The following is a 16,389-nucleotide window of genomic DNA, read 5'->3' as shown; positions in this document are numbered from 1 at the left end:
ACTCAGCAAATATCGACTATGTTTGGCAAATCACTCTTTCTTTCTTTCTTTCGTTTTTTTTCCCTGAAAAAATCAACTCTAAAACATTCAACTTTTTATGAGATTAATAACTTTTTACCAACTTTCTTCATTTTTATATTGAATCAATTACATTTTTTTTTTTTCATTTTTTCATACAAAAGTTTGTTAAAAAAAATTCCACTTTATATTACATCAATCACTTTTTATTACAATATTTTTTTTTTAAAAAAAAAAAAAAAAAAAAATCCACAACGGAAATGTTTACCAAACACACTACTTTCATAGGAACATGGTTTTTGGCTTTTGTTTCTCATTTTCTATTTTGCACCCTTAAAGATAATGAGATCATATACGCATATTTCAACAATGGAATTTCCAGATAAACAATCTCTAAGGTATGAGAAAGGCAAACTCTGTTATGAAAGGTGGACTTGAATTCAATTTTAAGGTGCTAAACAAGACAATGTAGCATGTATTTAACCGCATAATATCACTATGATGTCCATATAACTGTCCTGTTGGTTCTCTGAGTTGAGCAAAAAGGATAATAGTACAATTGCTCCTACAAAAATACATATCTGTTATCAATTTCTTGGTCTAATTGTAGAATCAAGTAGGTAAAGTCCTCAACAAATGAATTGCTCGTGGCCACTGTGGCCTTTGAGATAGTACAATTCTTCTCAATGCCGGCACGGCTCCGGCAGCTATAATTGCCGAATGATTCTCACTGTTCATGCTTAGATTATACAGTATAGCCAAACCTGCTTCAACAGCCCTCTCACTTCCTTCTTCAATCAGCTTTACCAATGGAAATATTCCACCCTCAGCAGCAATAGCTCGAGTTGAATCCACCACCCCTTCAGAAATTATTCTGTTGAGCTCCATTACTGCAGCTTCCTGTACTTCCTGAGAGAGAGAGGTTTTCATCTTCTCTAAAAGTCTTGGGATGGTCTCATAAAGAGTTACCTCCATGTTGATTGGATCCTCATTCTCAGAGTTGCGGCCAGAAATAGAGCTGACTTTAACTAAGGAAGCAGCAACCCAATCTTTTTTGTTAAGGGGTATGTTTGATTTTAGGATTTCTCGGAGCAAATTAGTGAAATGGGTGGAATTTATCTTTTGGCAAAAATGCTGAGAGTCGAGCAGCTTTGCTAATAATCGGGATGCTGCAGAAATTGCAAGACCGGCTTCTTCAACTTCAAGGGCATATTTTTCTGGCTGCTGGCCTTCTGCATCAGATTCTATGTCTGCCAACCAATATAAGGTATACACAAAAATAAATAAATAAATTCACACATCTGAACTTAAAGTGTAGAATTATTTCAGATATTAATGAGAAAATACGATATTCCACCTCTGAAAAGGCAATGTTATAGCTTTTAGACTCAACAAAGTGATTACCCCATTTTCTTCTAAACTTTTCTTTATATGTATTAATCTATTCTTTTTCTAACACATTGTTGCAGAATTGCAATTACTATTTTAAACAAAACCATTGTGCCTAAAGCTAACAAAAGTTAAAAAGGAGTCTCATACTTCATGTTATTGAATTTTCAAGCACAAATGCAATTTGTTTTCTAAATATTTTCAGCAGGAAGTAATGATCAAGAGTCATCTATTGGGCAGTCAATACAAAGCAATGCAAAGCGGGAAACAATGAAAAAAAATGAAATGCTCTTACTCCAAACACCCAACAAGTTCATAATCTCAGTCAAGATAATCTCATAAAAAAGTATTACCAAATTATAGGGCATACTATGGAATAGAACTAAGACTCAAACTGGTAGGGAATTAATGAAGAATTAAGTCCTAGAACATGCCAAATAAATACTATATTCAAGGTTTTCGAACATGTTGTTATACTTTGGAGGTAAGTTACAACCACCATGGACTCAACGCCATGAGTTCAACTCCTATCATCTGAAAGCAAATTGAGAGAACCTATTGTCTAGAAAGTAAGAAAATATTTCCTAAGGAAAAACCATAGACACTTGAGGCCTCAATCAATGATTACTGCATAAATTAACATGTGATTCCCAAGAAAAATGTATGAGCGAAAAAGTCAGAAACTAAGAAATGAAGATTGAAAAGGGAATTTAGGAAGAAAAAATAACAAATAGGAAAAAGAAAAACCCTAGTTGCCCCAAATAAGTAAACAGAAAAATAACTCTGAAAGATTGATATTTAATTGATAGGGGTAATTATATTTTCCCCTCATGAACTACTGGCCATTGTCAATATGCTACCACAAACTGACACCTCGACCAAAAGAGAACATGCAACTACCATTTTTGTACCTTTACCACCCTTCCATTAGAAAATCTCGTTAAATTGGGCGGAATATTCGATTTTTAGACGTTAAATTTTGTTTAAAAACAGAAATACCCTCAAACAGTAATTTAATAAAAAAATATATATTTCCCTTAGGGGAAGGGGGTGGCCTGCGAGCCACCCCAGATGCACCAAGGGGGTGGTAGGGTTGGCAATTTTTGACACAACTCGTGAATCCGGCACGAACACGACACGAAAATACAAGGTTTGGGTTTGTGGTAATTGGGTTCGGGTCATAATCGGGTCAACACGATTATAACCCATTTGTTATTAAAAAAAAAACTGACAAACCCTAGCCGCACGGCCCGCACCCGCATCCCTTTTCTTTTCGGTTTCACTTTCTTTCACCGTTTCATTTCACGCGGCCACGCCTCCTGAGTCACCTCTATACAGTATACACGAGTCATGGTGTACAACCGTCGATCTTCCAGACCCCTCCAGCCTCGTCCAGGTCGAGTGTCTTCTCTACTGTCGGATCTTCCACCCAGGTCGAACCTGCGCAAAAGAGTGGACCCGTTGACGATTCGGACTTTGCTGGTGTACTCTTACTATAGGAACTTGAAGTACCAAATCGACTGCGTGATTTGTCTCAGCGAGTTCGAGGAGAAAGAGGTGGTGACTCGGCGGCAGAGTTTGCGCAAAAACAAAGCGAGTAGATGTAGAGGAAACCCATGAGGAAAAGCGCAACAAGGACGATGAGCAGTGCTGTAATCACTGAGTGCTGGGCTGGCAGTGGGCTCGGCCACGCTTCTTGCCTCCTTCGGTTCTTCTTCTTCATCTTCACAACGGGTTACCCGGGTCATGTTCAAGTAACCCGGTTGAAAAATAGGGTCGTGTTCGGGTTTAATAACTCAACCCGATTAATAATCGGGTCGGGTTCGTGTTGAACCTGATTGTGTAATCGGGTTGACACGAACCCGACCCATAAACCCGAATTGCCAAGCCTAGGGGGTGGCGTGCGGCCACCCCCCTCCCTTAAGGGGGTGGCTGCCACCAACAGCCATTCCCTCTCTTTTCCTTTTCCTTTTTTTTTTTTTTTTTTAATTGTTTAATTTTAAGGTATTATACGTAAATTTGAAATTTGAGTTAAGGTATTTGAGTCTTTTCACGAATTTGACTGATGGAAGGGGGGTAAACGTACACAAATGGTAGTTGCATGCTCTCTTTTGGTCGAGGTGTCAATTCGTGGTGGCATGTTAATAATGGCCGGTAATTCATAGGGAAAAAAGGTAATTACCCCTAACTGATACTTCAAAACTGAATTGTTTCATCGAATGTCTATGCCTTATATAGACTAAAATATGCTCTTTAATTTAACAAGAAAATGGAAAAGCGAAACAAATCCTAATAGGAAAAGAAAAACATAATCCTAATAGAAAAGGAAAAACCCAATCCTTATTGAAAGGGAAAACTAGAAGACAGATGCATAAATAAATCCACACTAATGTCGATCTTCTCCTGCATCAATAGTGAATTCATTTCATCTCTTCTTTCTCCTCATATTCAACTTCAGTTGGCTACTAAATGCATGCAGCAGTAGGGGCGGATCTAGGTGTTTGGGTGGGGGGCCGATTGTCCCCCCAAAATATTTAAAATTCTTCTTTAAATATACATATTTTATAAAGTTGTTCCCCCAAAATGACATTTTTGTCCCCCTGGATTATTATTTTTTAGTTTTGCCCAACATAAAAGAACTAAAATACCCAATTCATTTAGTTTTCCTTTAGACTCTACTCTCTAGTTCCCTCCAGCAAAAATGTGGAATATAATGAAAATATCTGGTTTTTATTTATTTTTTGAACGCTTATTCTGCAATTATTTAGGTTCACAATATTTGTTTTGGCATCACAAGTTAAAATTATTTAATCATTTATGATTGCAACACTAATGTTTTGGCTTAACTCTTAGCATTGTTTTTGTCTGAGGCTTCAAGAGATCTTGTTAGAAAAAAGAGTCCATGCTCAAAAGTACCAATTTTTGTGGATCCTATAGATCGTGTTTAGTTTATTTGCTAGTTGTTTATACTATTGTGTGTTTGTGATGCCATGGGATTAAATTTAAGACTTCTATGCTTTTATTTTATATAAACATACACAGAAATTATATGTATCTATGTGTAAGTCCGTCTCCCCAACTTATCGAAAAAGAAAATTTGTCCCCCCACACCAAAAATCTTGGTTCCGCCCTTGTGCAACAGGTTTTAGAAAATTACAATGATGATGGCAATGCTAAATAGAATCACAACTATAAAGATGATTAAGGACATTGTGAAAATAAACAGGTCATTTCATTTTTTTTTTTTTCCTTTTTATAATCTAAATGAGGTTACTCAAGTTGGATGAGATGAAATACAGTCAAATTTTCTTCAAAGCAATTCAAGTCTTTGTATTTAAGGAAATTGTTTCCCATACCTTTCAGAACTTTTTGTTGGAAAACAGCATCCAAACCTGATTCAATATCTACTGAAATGATTGAGTTCATGCTTGGGTCAATAATCGCCACAAACTCAAGAATCGAAGCCACTTTTCTTTGTAAACTTGGGGATGAGGTCTTTAGAATCTCCACAAGGCGAGCAAAGAAGGCAGTATCCAGCACATCTTCCCTGTAATTGGTTTCCAGGATAAAAATAGCAGGTCAATTTAACTTTTGTATTAGAGATAAAGCTTTAAACTAGTGTTAGTGCAGGCATACACACAGAAACACAGACAAAGGAAAGGAAAATGAAAAATCAGTGAAGAAAGGAAGAGAGAGAAGACTTTTGTTCTCTTGAAAGTTGGCACCCATCCAGTATCTCTGGATTCAATAAATCAATGAAATCAAGGGATCAAAACCACAACAATAATGCCTAGCAATCCCCCAAATTTGGTATAAGCTCTTTTAGAGGAAAAAAAAAATAATAAGAAAAAGAACAATACGATCCTCCCTAGATCAGGAAGTTTCTTATCTGGACCAGCCAGCCACTCAAAATAGAGAAGATTCAAGGCAGAATTTATTTGAAGTTGCCATGTTCCAGCTTTGTTATTACCAAGTTAAGTCCAGCTTTGCCCAATATGCTGGTTGAGTGATTAATTTAAACATACCTTTGAAGTGTTTGCTAAAAGTGACATCAAATCTATATCGATAACTGCTACAATAAATAGGTTGATGTGCTGGCGAGATAATAAATGGCATTACATTAGGGTTCGGCAAAATGTGACACAGATATGGTAGCTCCAACGCAGCCAAAATTGTTGACATAACAAAAATTATAAAGAAAAAGAAAAAAGAAGATACACCCAGATTTGAGAGATTTTTTTTTTGATAAGTAAAATTTGAGAGAAAATAACAGCTTGTAGTTATAAAAGTCAAGCTTCTGTAAAAACCAGAGGACCATGCCACAACTTATGCTATAAAAAGATTGTTTATTATATCAAAGCTCCTTAAAGAACTTCCAGTAACCTAAGGACTAAACCGCTCATCATGAGATTGTATATCAGAAGTACAGCTGTAATTGAGCCGAGTATTAAAAGTTCAAGCTTTTTTCATTTAATTTTACTTCAAACACGAGCTGAGCTTGAGCTTATCACCGAGCTAGATAATCTGTTCAAGCTCGATTCATTTATTTTTTGAATAAACTCACGCTTGTTCATGAGCTACTCAATTAATTTATTCATTCAATATATAAAGTAATATCATGATTGTTTATTTTTTCGTAAATCCATACTAGTAATTAGTTAATTAATTATTGTTAACAATTTATCATTTGAGTAAATTAACTTAAATATTAAACAAACCGACCTCAAGTCTGTATGTTTGTTTTATAGTATGTATATAAATTCATTATGCACACACACATACATATATATACATACACACAAACATACTCATACACAAAAACACACATATATCTATATCAAGACTCACAATAACAATAATTCAAGCTATATCTAAATCATATTAGGAAGAGAATTCTCTTTTATATTTTAAAGTACTTATTATGTTCTCATTAGAAAATTAAATTAATACTATAAAAATAATAAAAATGAATATAGGAGTCTATACGAACTTTTACGAGGCGAGTCGAGCTTATATGAGTTTGACTCGTTTAATAAGCAAGCCTAAATTTTTGTTCAAGTTCAGTTCATTTATTAAATAAACCGAACTCGAGTCGAGTTTATACGAGTTGTTTACAGATAGCTTAGCTCCTTTACAACCCTAATCACAAGACTATAATCTTTTACATAGAATGAGCATGCTCTATTTGTTTGCAAGAAGATGGAAAACAAAAATATCAAACTTGAATGTTTCATAGTCTGGGGTTCGAAAGATTGTATAATTAAGTTTCGTTTTCTTTTCCTGCAATATGTTCGCAACCAAATGACTTCACTAGAGCAATCCAAAACCTAAGCGTCTAGCTGCAGTTTTTAAACTATGTCATACATGCAATGAAAATGTTCTTCATCTAAATTTTTAGATGATGTTTATTCTTCTTCTAAACACCAAGTAACAGAGATGGAATTTTTTAGTAGAAATCCTTCTTGTCAACTATAGAAGCAAACTTCATTTTGCCTTCTCCTCCCCCCAAGAACTTCAATAACCATCAAACCAAGAAACGTATGAGCAAAGCGATGAATATGGGAGGCAAACATATGCAATCTGCTTACTTTATTCTTTCCCTGTTGTCATGAAGAGTAGACAAAGTTATTTTAACAATAGATAACAATCACTCAACAAGATATAGTAATAGGTGAAATAAGTCAAAGACAATGATGAAAAGGCAGTTCTGAAACAGAACGAACACCAAGTGGAAGAAAAATCAAAAGGGAGGGAAGGATGGGGGAAGAGACCTGGTATTTGCTTTCAATATGGATTTTTTTACAATATTTCCAGGTAATACTGTGGAATCTTCAGGGCTTCTTGCTGACTCTGATCCTCTTTTTGACCCATTAACTGGTCCATTATAAAACTGGAAGGCATCAACAAACTTAGTAAGTAAAAATACAATTACACACTTCTACACATGCTGCAAGAAACTAGAGACTAACCTTTGATTTCATCTCTTTACTAGGGTCTAATATCCGAGCAAGAACATTCAAGCTCTGCAAGTGTAGCAAGGATTCATAGCATCTTCAAGATTATTTCCCAGAATGATGGACTGTGGATGATGACAAATAAAATAACCAAAAATAGAAAAAAAGAAAAAAGAAGAAGAAAAAAAAAACCTTTTCCATCAGGCTTTCAGAGGTCTGCGACAGCTTTACAATACTGACCAAAGGATCAATAACACCTTCAGCTTCGATTGTCTGGCAGACACCATTGCTGCATCAAGAAAGATAAGAACATGAACTATGAGATGTAAGCCATTTTAAGCTAATTATTAAAATTAAGAAACTAGTCATACTTTAAGAGAAAGTTTAAAGGGAAAAAAGAATGCCATGTGACTTTGGGGCTATGTGACAAAGACACCGAGAGAAGTATCAGTGCCTAATAAAGAACAAGGTTTCTAACATGCAAACCCGAAACAAATAGTGTGAAGCATGAGTCTCATTGCTCAAAATGGTATGAGCATAAAGAAAAGAGAGCAAAAGATGACAGTGTATGAAGCAAATAAAATATGGGGAAGGGAGGAATTATATTTATTCACAGGGTAAAATAAGCAAAATGGGGAAGCAAATGTCCACTGAGGTCTGCTTCTCCCAGGCCTTTGCCTCCTCTCTCTCTCTCCACATCAACACATTAATTTGCTAGTACGGGGAAAAAAATTTCAGTGCATGCAGAAGGCCAAATCAACGACAGATAAATTTCCCTTTTACGAAAACACACTCATACACCAAAAACAAGTATATGTACTAGAGACAACTTATTAATTCTCTAGTCTGGGGCAAGAATCTTGTCAACTATGGACCAGCACCTTAAACCGCTGATCTGGGTACAAAATTTAGCCAGCTAAGAGTGGAAGCAGAGAGGCGAAGCCATTGAATGAGAAATTGTTAGAAATGTTCTCTCTCTCTCTCCCCCCCCCCCCCCCCCCCCCCCCCCCCCCCCCCCGCGGGGGGTATTTTTCTCACCCAGAGCCATTTGCTTGGACCACTACTGCTGTAAATACATTTGAAACCCAAAGAATGATAAATTACCTGATAGACAACCTCTCCAAAGCTTGAGTGACAGCCAATCTGACAGAATCATTAGCATAGCCTAAAAGCCTAACTAAATGCTTGATTGCTCCAGCATCTTTGAATGCAACTCGCATATGTTCATTTATAGATGCATCAGCAATTGACTCTGCACCTCTTGATATGGCCAACTCATCTTCAAGTTCAAGAATCAAAACTAATCGAGCCACGCCATCCATCCATGGTAAAAGTGTAAGTCGGTGATCAGTGGAGCATTCAGATTGAGATTTATTTTCATTCTCCATTTCTATAGCTCCAATACGAGCAAGAAATTGCTGTTGTGTCCGCCCAACTATTGCTTTCATCTTGGCCTCCTCCATGTTTACATTCTTGTCATCAATATTTAATCCAAGGAGTAATTCAGAGGCACCAAATCTAGAAGGAACTTTAGAAGTCTGTTCAATCTTTGTACCATCTGGTAAACTAGGCCAGGAATGCAAACCTGGTCTGAAGGACTTGTATGCAGCTGCACCAATCAAGGGAACAGGAACCAGACCTTCCTCTATGACAAGAATTCTGTAATATTCATCCTTTGCTAGCTCCAATAATGCATTTCTTGCTTCCTTTCTAATGACTTTAGATCCTTCCACATCAGTTTTTAAGATATTTGCCTGCATTAAAAACCCAGTCTATTAGAATGCCAAACAATATGTTCAGATATCCAAACAGAGGAAAGTAGCATTTGCAATTAAATTGTGCTTATAATTAAGATGTGATTTCGAAAAAGAAAAGAAAAAAAAATCCGAATGAATTACTATACTCCATATAGTATAACCATGTAAAATAGGCAAATCTTTTTGATATAATAATCACATGAATTCTTTCCATTAATAGAGGAAACGTAAAGGAAGGCTCACCAATTTTGGTATAACTCCTGCTTCAACCATCATGTTGTGGTTAAAGTGGCTCAATGCTAAATTTGCCAAAACCCCTCCTGCTGCTTCCTTCACTTTTATGTCCTCGTCATCAAGGGTCTTAATTAGTAATGGCAGGATATCACTGTTCGCAATTTTCACTCTAAGCTTCTCATCTACAGACAAGTTCCACAAAGTACACATACTTTGCTCCTTTACCTGCAAAATTGAGTTCAGGATATACCTCCATTCTCTAAACCTAGAAATATGTTCACCAGATGACAGAAATTCCGATGGTGAAGTCTGTATATACCTCAGGAATTAAGGAAGGTCGGCTCAGCAAGCCAGTTAACTCTTCAATTGCTCCACTTTCTGCTACTAATTCCCTGTATAAATTGACTGAAGAAATTGATCGTAGAAGGCCTGCAGCTGCTTCACAAGTGGAAGTAGACTCTGATCTAAGAAGGTTTAAAGTGAGATTTATGCAGCCAGGAAACTGCATGATAGCATCAATATACTTCTTTCCTCCAAGTGAGTATTTCCAGAGAGCCACTATTGCCTGTTCTCTATCAAGGTGATCATAGTCCAGCCCAAGCATTCGGACAAACAAGGCCACATAACTATCACCAAAACTAGGAGAAGTGCTCTTAATTGCTTCAATATCCTGAAAGTAAGAAGATGTCCCATCATGTAGCTTAAGTAAGCATACATTTGCCACTCTCAAGGAAACATTTAAAAGCAACAGCCGACACTGTTATATTGAGTAACAAGATATGTTTGTATTTCATGACCCACACAACTTTGAGAAGAAAAATCCTCCAACAACATAATGTGATTTTCAGGACAAAAAATTCTAGTAAAGTCGAACTTTTAGTTTGTTAAAACGAGTTGCTTAAGAATGTGGATATGGAGCGAGCATTAATTTAACAGCCCACAACAGTAGGAATAACATTCAGTCTTTGCGAACTTGCAAAGCTAGTATCAAATTAATTGTGAATTGCATAAACTTTAACATTCTAAACTTTTGTCACTTAAATTGCACATATGGAATGCTGGTGTAAGGACTTCAATGATGAATTGAAAGATTCCATCCTGATTCACAATAGCATGAGTACATTGTGCTTATAGTGGCATGTTATTTAGTGTAATCCTTTTCCTTAAAAGTCGTTTCAAGCATGAGGACTAAAATTATGAACGAGTTTTACTTTCGTGTTCAATCTTCTAATGATCATTTTGTGATGGGGGCGCATATATGTCAATCTAGCTCCATTCTATGTTCAATCTTCAATCTAGCTCCATTCTAAATCTACCAAAAGGATTGCTGTTTTTCCTACTCAAATGAAAAACAAAACGTAGAGTCCAAATTTCCTAAGCAAACAAGCAATATACAACCCGATTTCCCAACCAATTTTACCATAGATACCTATATTAACACATTTTTGCAATGCATTAGAATTGCAATCCAAAAAAAAAAAAAAAAAAAAAAAAGGAAAGGCAATACCCATTCTTCTACTCCATATCCAAAATCCATGGTAACCCATAACACGATTCCGAAAGAAAAATATTACACAAAGAAATCCAAATTTCCATATTCCTCAATACAAGCAAACCGTAACAGCAATGCATAACTGAAACATAAACACTTGCCCAACGAAACTCGCCAAGGCAAACAAACCCATATACCTAAACGAAACACAAGCATGAAATACCAGCAAGACCCAGAATAGAGAAAAGGCAGTTCAGAGCATACAGGAGGTGTAGAGTGCTGTGGAGTAGAATCAACAGCACCACCATCACTGCTGACTCTTGTGACGACAGCACGGTTAGAGCGAGAATTGGAGTTGAGGCCATGATATTGATGATTATGATGTTGGGTTGCGTAGGAAACGACTGTTAAGTCGCTTCTTTTGGCTTTTCTGGTTGCAAATGGAACAGCTTCCACATGGGTTTTGGGGACTTTGCGTTGGGCATCAGAGGGCTTCAAGGTGAAGGGTGTGGGAGTCGCTGAGGCCAACATTCTGGCCTAAAACAATGGGAGAAGGGATTGAAAAGCCACACAATCTTGGGAGTTCCAGAAGAGCCTGTTTTCTTGGGTTTTTGGTTTGGGTTTGCGTAGTTCGGAGTGTTCGTCTCTTCGCTGGAGTCAATCTCCCTGGCCTAATTATGGTAATTAATTCTTCTTCCTTTTTCTGTCGCTTGGCTTTGTGATAAAAGGATTGAAATCCACCGGAAGAGATGTGAATCATGTGATGATGGTAAGCACAGTGGGGCGGGGAAGTGATGGAACTAGGATGGAAGCTTTATCATAGATTTTTGTTTACGAGTGTTGACGGATTGGTTGGGGGGGGGGGGGGGGGGGGGGGGGGGGGTTGGGTTTTATAGTGAGTTTTTTTATTATTATTATTTGAATAATAATAAAAAATTATTGATATAACGTAGAAAGGGTAAAAAAATTAAAATATTTTTAATTTAATTTTTTTTTAGAAAATTAAAATAAGAATTATAAATTTTACATTTAGTTGCCAAAAAGCACCTTAAAACTTCTTGAAATCGTAAGGTGAGCCTTGCCCTAAAGCTAAAAATTTGTGGGGGTGTGAATTTAGCCAGTCGGTAGTCTTTGACCCTGTGTAAGAAAAAGGGATAATCCGATATGTCTTGTGTTTGAGAATCGGATTGTTTCAAAACGTATTGGAAAAATTACAATTTAGTTTTTTAAACTCTCAGTCAATTTTGCAAGCAGTTTTACACAATTTTAACGCTTGGATCTTGACCTCTTAAAATATCAAAAAAATTTTAAAATGCTCATTTTATCGAAATATGCTTATAATATTCCTATCATGTATTATTTTTTAATTAAAAAATAATAAAAATTAATTTTTTTAAAAAAAAAAAACTGAAAAACTATAAAAAAAAAATTAAAAAATTAAAAACTAATTTTTATTATTAGGTACCAAACTTTCTTTATAGTATAAACTATTTAGAAATCGAAGCTATAACTAAAATGTAGCGGAGAAAAAATCGAACTGTGTGCATATATGTGGCCCATTAGGAGGCACAAAGTGAAAGTTCCCTCGTTGGACTTGAAGGAAGCCCAACGGGAAGTCCAACCTAAATCCAAACAAGTCGAGTCTAGTCTATACGAGCAATATTGTTCATAAGCCTAAATCAAGTTGAACCGAGTTTGACTCGTTTAATACTCATGCAAAAATTATTGTTTAATTAAGCTCGATTTGTTTATTGAATGAACTAATCTCGAGTCAAACTTATATAAACTGGGCTCAAATAGTTTGGTTTATTTATAGCCCCAAAGGTTTAACAAATAAGATCATGCTTAGCATCTTGACATTGAATAATAATTTTTGTAGCTGTAAGTCCTTCAAAGTTTGGAAAGGCTAGAAGTGGGAAGTTGTAACTATTTAGGGGCATTTTTCCTATTTGGTGACAAACTTGTGAGGCCCTTCTATATGAACATAGACACGTGATAATTAATTATACATATATGTCAATAATATATAAGAATAGTTAGCAGGTTTTTGTTTTGTATCCATTCTCCAACATATAAAATATGCCTCTAATGTTCGTAAGCAAATATAAACTTATATGAAGTAACGCAAGTGATTGAAAAGGATTCATTAAAATGAAGGTAGTAGTACGAGGCAAGTAAGCTACAAATCAGAGTACAAACACTAAAACGAGGACACAACGTGAACATAGGTCGTCACTGTTCCATGTATAGAACAGTGACTGCCAAGATAGGTAGCATATGTTGCAGCTCTTATTAATTTCTACATATATAAACATGCACTCAGTTCCCTGATGGAGGCTTGTGGGGTGGCTTGTGAGAGGGGCTTGGCGGCTTCTTTTCAGGCGCGGTTGGAGGCTTCAACTTTCGAGGTGTGGTGTGAGAGTCTTTGGCATCTTCCTTTGAAGGGTGTCCAGGATGATGATGATCATGGGGACTTTTGCCATCCAAACTTGGTGAATTTCGTTCAAGAGAAGACGACTCCAGTAGACGACGTCCAGGATGATGATCATGTGGTGGTTTGTCTGATCCCTTATTCTTGGGAGGCGGTTTGTGTTCAGGAAACGGCTTCTCTTCTTTGTCGACTGAAGTCACTGAAGTTGGTGGCTTGTGTTTGGGGGATGGCGGCTTTTCTGATCTCTTAGGAGGTTTACCATCCAAACTTGGTGAATTTTTTTCAACTAAAAGGCGTCCGGGGTGACCATCATGCGGTGGCTTGTGCTCTGGTGGAGGCTTCTCTCCCTTACCCTTCTGAGGTGGTTTGTCTTCAGGGAATGGCTTCTCTTCTTTGTCGAGTTGGGTTGGTGGCTTGTGTTTCGGGGGTGGCGGCTTTTCTGATCTCTTAGGAGGTTTACCATCCAAATTTGGTGAATTTTTTTCAACTAAAAGGCGTCCGGAGTGACCCTCATGCGGTGGCTTGTGCTCCGGTGGAGGCTTCTCTCCCTTACCCTTAAGAGGCGGTTTGTGTTCGGGAAATGGCTTGTCCCCATGATCAAGTGGGGTCGGAGGTTTGTGTTTAGGAGGAGAATGGGGCTTGTGAATTGGAGATTTGGGGTCATGTTTGGAAGGCTCATGGTGGTCAGCTAGTGAGGCAGTGCTGCAGAGAAGAACCACCCCAAGGAGCAACACTAGGCAGTATTTGGTAGTCATTTTTGGTCTCTTTGATGGTTGAAAACAACTACAACTCTTGGCCTTTTATAATGCAATATCAGAGCCTATTACGTCATGTCACATGTCATTACGCATATTGCAATTCTTTTTAAAGGGGTGTAGACACACTTCAAATTCCACGTTTGTGTTCTTCTTTAGTATTTTATATGTGTCGTGGGGTCCATTTGGGTCCCATTTAGTTCAAAAGTTTGACAATAAATCATAAATAACCAATATTTTGGCGATCTTCCGCTATGATTTCTTCTAATATTTGCTTGAAATCATCTTAGAAGAAGATATTAAAGTTAAAAGCTTAACTCTTCACTTTAATTTTTTTTATTTTTTTATATCCTAATTAGGCGTCTTTTTATATTAAGGTCGTTAATTCTTAACACGATTCGTAAACCTAACATAAAATTAAAATTTTAGAGTTGAAGAGTCAGACTCATTTAATTAAATGGGTCGGATTAATTAGGATTAACTTATAAAGTCTGGTACACATGCTTCGACACGACTCGAACCCGATACGTGATATAATTTCATGTAATTTTTGACATAACCCACCAACCCGACATGCACGAACTCAATTCAAAATTAGAGGATTAGAGTTGATGATTCTTACTTGTTTAATTAAATGGCTGGGTCAGATTATGGTTGACCTATTTAGTCTTATACTCATACTTCGACATGACCTAAACCCGACACGTGAATATGAATTGTCACTCCTAATATATATCATTCCCACCAAAAAGAAGCAATTAAAATAAATGAAGAGCGTGCACATAATATTGGTCGTTTAACATGTACACGTACGTGGTCCACATGCATCAAGGCATCTCATGAGTAGGAAGTATAAGCAAAACTCATCCTTTTTTTTTTTTATTATTTTTTATTTTTATTCGGAGAAAGTTAAAATTAAAGGCACTCCAATTCAGCTGGCGAGAAGCTTATATTATGAACTAAAATCAGATTTTGATCACATGCAATTAATATTTATTATTTGATGCATGTCCGACATTGGGCGCCGTTCAATATATATCTATAGACGTCGGCATGAGAAATGTACAGTACTCTCAGCTACTTTCGATAAACTTGGCGAAATCCTCACATGGGACATCTATGGCCTACGTTTCTCCATTTCCCACTTACGTCGGTGACTTTACTACACAGATATATATATATACATCTCGCACAGTTAAAAGAAAGATGCAAAACAAGTCATTAATTAATTACCACTATTTTAATTGAAAAGTTTTGTTAAAATTATATCAAAATCTGTGGGGTCATATATATTCATCTTTCTCCCATTTGATTTCAGGTTCGAATCTTCTTTGGTGTTACCTTTCTTTTGGAGCCAGCTATCTACATTGTGTGCGAGGATCCTTGTGGGCATCTGACCATTTGTTCATAATTTAAGGCTCATTGCCTCAAGTGGCGTTGGATATTAGATTAGGGATTAATTTTTGGTTTCCTGACAAGGCAATCACGTACTGTACTCAGAAGGTTTGACTACCACTTTAGTGGGACAGTCGTTTAACGAACGAAATACATTACCGCCAATAAAAGACCGCGGATAAAAGGATTGAAATCCACCAGAAGAGATGTGAATCATGTGATGATGGTAAGCACAGTGGAGCGTGGAAGTGATGGAACTAGTATGAAAGATTTATCATACATTTTTGTAATTTGCTTTCGAGTGTGTGAAAACTTCTTGAAATCGTAAGGTAAGTGTGACGTCCCTATCAGAACTCCGCAGTTAAGCGAGCCGTTGCGAGAGCAATCTCACGATGGGTGACTTCTTGGAAAGTCTGGTATGGGGAGCCAAAAGCGGACAATATTGTGTCATTGGGGGTGGGTCGTTACAAATGGTATCAGAGCTATTGCCCAGCCTGAGATGGTGGGAGCGTGCACAAGCCTAAGAGGGTCGCCAGCGGGGACGCTGGGTCCCGAGAGGGGGTGATTGTGACGTCCCACATCGCCTAGGAATGGAGATGTGCTTATATGTTTAAATGCATCATTTATGACACAACGCGTTTTAAAGCCGTGATGGTCATGAACCTATCAGAACTCCGCAGTTAAGCGAGCCGCTGTGAGAGCAATCTTAGGATGGGTGACCTCCTGGGAAGTCTGGTATGGGGAGCCAAAAGCGGACAATATTGTGTCATTGGGAGTGGGTCGTTACAGTAAGCCTTGCCATAAAGCTAAAAAATTGTGGGGTGTGAATTTAGCTAATCGGTAGTCTTTGACCCTGTGTAAGAGAAAGCTAGGGATAACCCGATATGTCATGTGTATGAGAATCGGGTTTCGATTGTTTCAAAACATATAGGGAAAATTATAATTTAACTCTTTAAACTGTTAG

General features: G+C 37.1%; 2 protein-coding genes across 2 annotated transcripts; both read right to left on the bottom strand.

Annotated features, from left to right (window-relative positions):
• Positions 1-462: 462 nt before the first annotated feature.
• Positions 463-11,700, bottom strand: LOC133876976 (uncharacterized). The gene is made up of 9 exons (XM_062315206.1): positions 11,109-11,700; positions 9,672-10,022; positions 9,362-9,577; positions 8,466-9,115; positions 7,554-7,650; positions 7,377-7,430; positions 7,179-7,297; positions 4,764-4,954; positions 463-1,268 (listed from the first exon to the last, which is right to left on the bottom strand). The coding sequence occupies exons 1-9, from the start codon at positions 11,373-11,375 to the stop codon at positions 631-633; spliced, it is 2,583 nt and encodes an 860-aa protein (XP_062171190.1). The 5' UTR covers positions 11,376-11,700; the 3' UTR covers positions 463-630.
• A 1,273-nt stretch (positions 11,701-12,973) lies between these two features.
• On the bottom strand, positions 12,974-14,054 carry LOC133876973 (early nodule-specific protein 2-like). Its single transcript, XM_062315195.1, has one exon. The coding sequence runs from the start codon at positions 14,028-14,030 to the stop codon at positions 13,164-13,166; it is 867 nt and encodes a 288-aa protein (XP_062171179.1). The 5' UTR covers positions 14,031-14,054; the 3' UTR covers positions 12,974-13,163.
• Positions 14,055-16,389: the final 2,335 nt, after the last annotated feature.

This window comes from Alnus glutinosa, chromosome 1, assembly GCF_958979055.1.
Source record: "Alnus glutinosa chromosome 1, dhAlnGlut1.1, whole genome shotgun sequence".
In the NCBI taxonomy this organism is placed as follows: Eukaryota; Viridiplantae; Streptophyta; class Magnoliopsida; order Fagales; family Betulaceae; genus Alnus; species Alnus glutinosa.
Note: the sequence above shows the minus strand (reverse complement) of the source record. Positions and strands in the feature narration are given on the sequence as shown.

Excerpts from the sequence above, each read along its gene's own strand:
- LOC133876976 (XM_062315206.1), bottom strand. The coding sequence starts at position 11,375 with ATGTTGGCCTCAGCGACTCCCACACCCTTCACCTTGAAGCCCTCTGAT. Across the intron at positions 9,116-9,361 it reads CAGGAGTTATACCAAAATTG|GCAAATATCTTAAAAACTGA; the intron begins GTGAGCCTTCCT and ends TTTTTAATGCAG. Across the intron at positions 4,955-7,178 it reads ATATTGAAAGCAAATACCAG|GGAAGATGTGCTGGATACTG; the intron begins GTCTCTTCCCCC and ends AACCAATTACAG.
- LOC133876973 (XM_062315195.1), bottom strand. The coding sequence starts at position 14,030 with ATGACTACCAAATACTGCCTAGTGTTGCTCCTTGGGGTGGTTCTTCTC.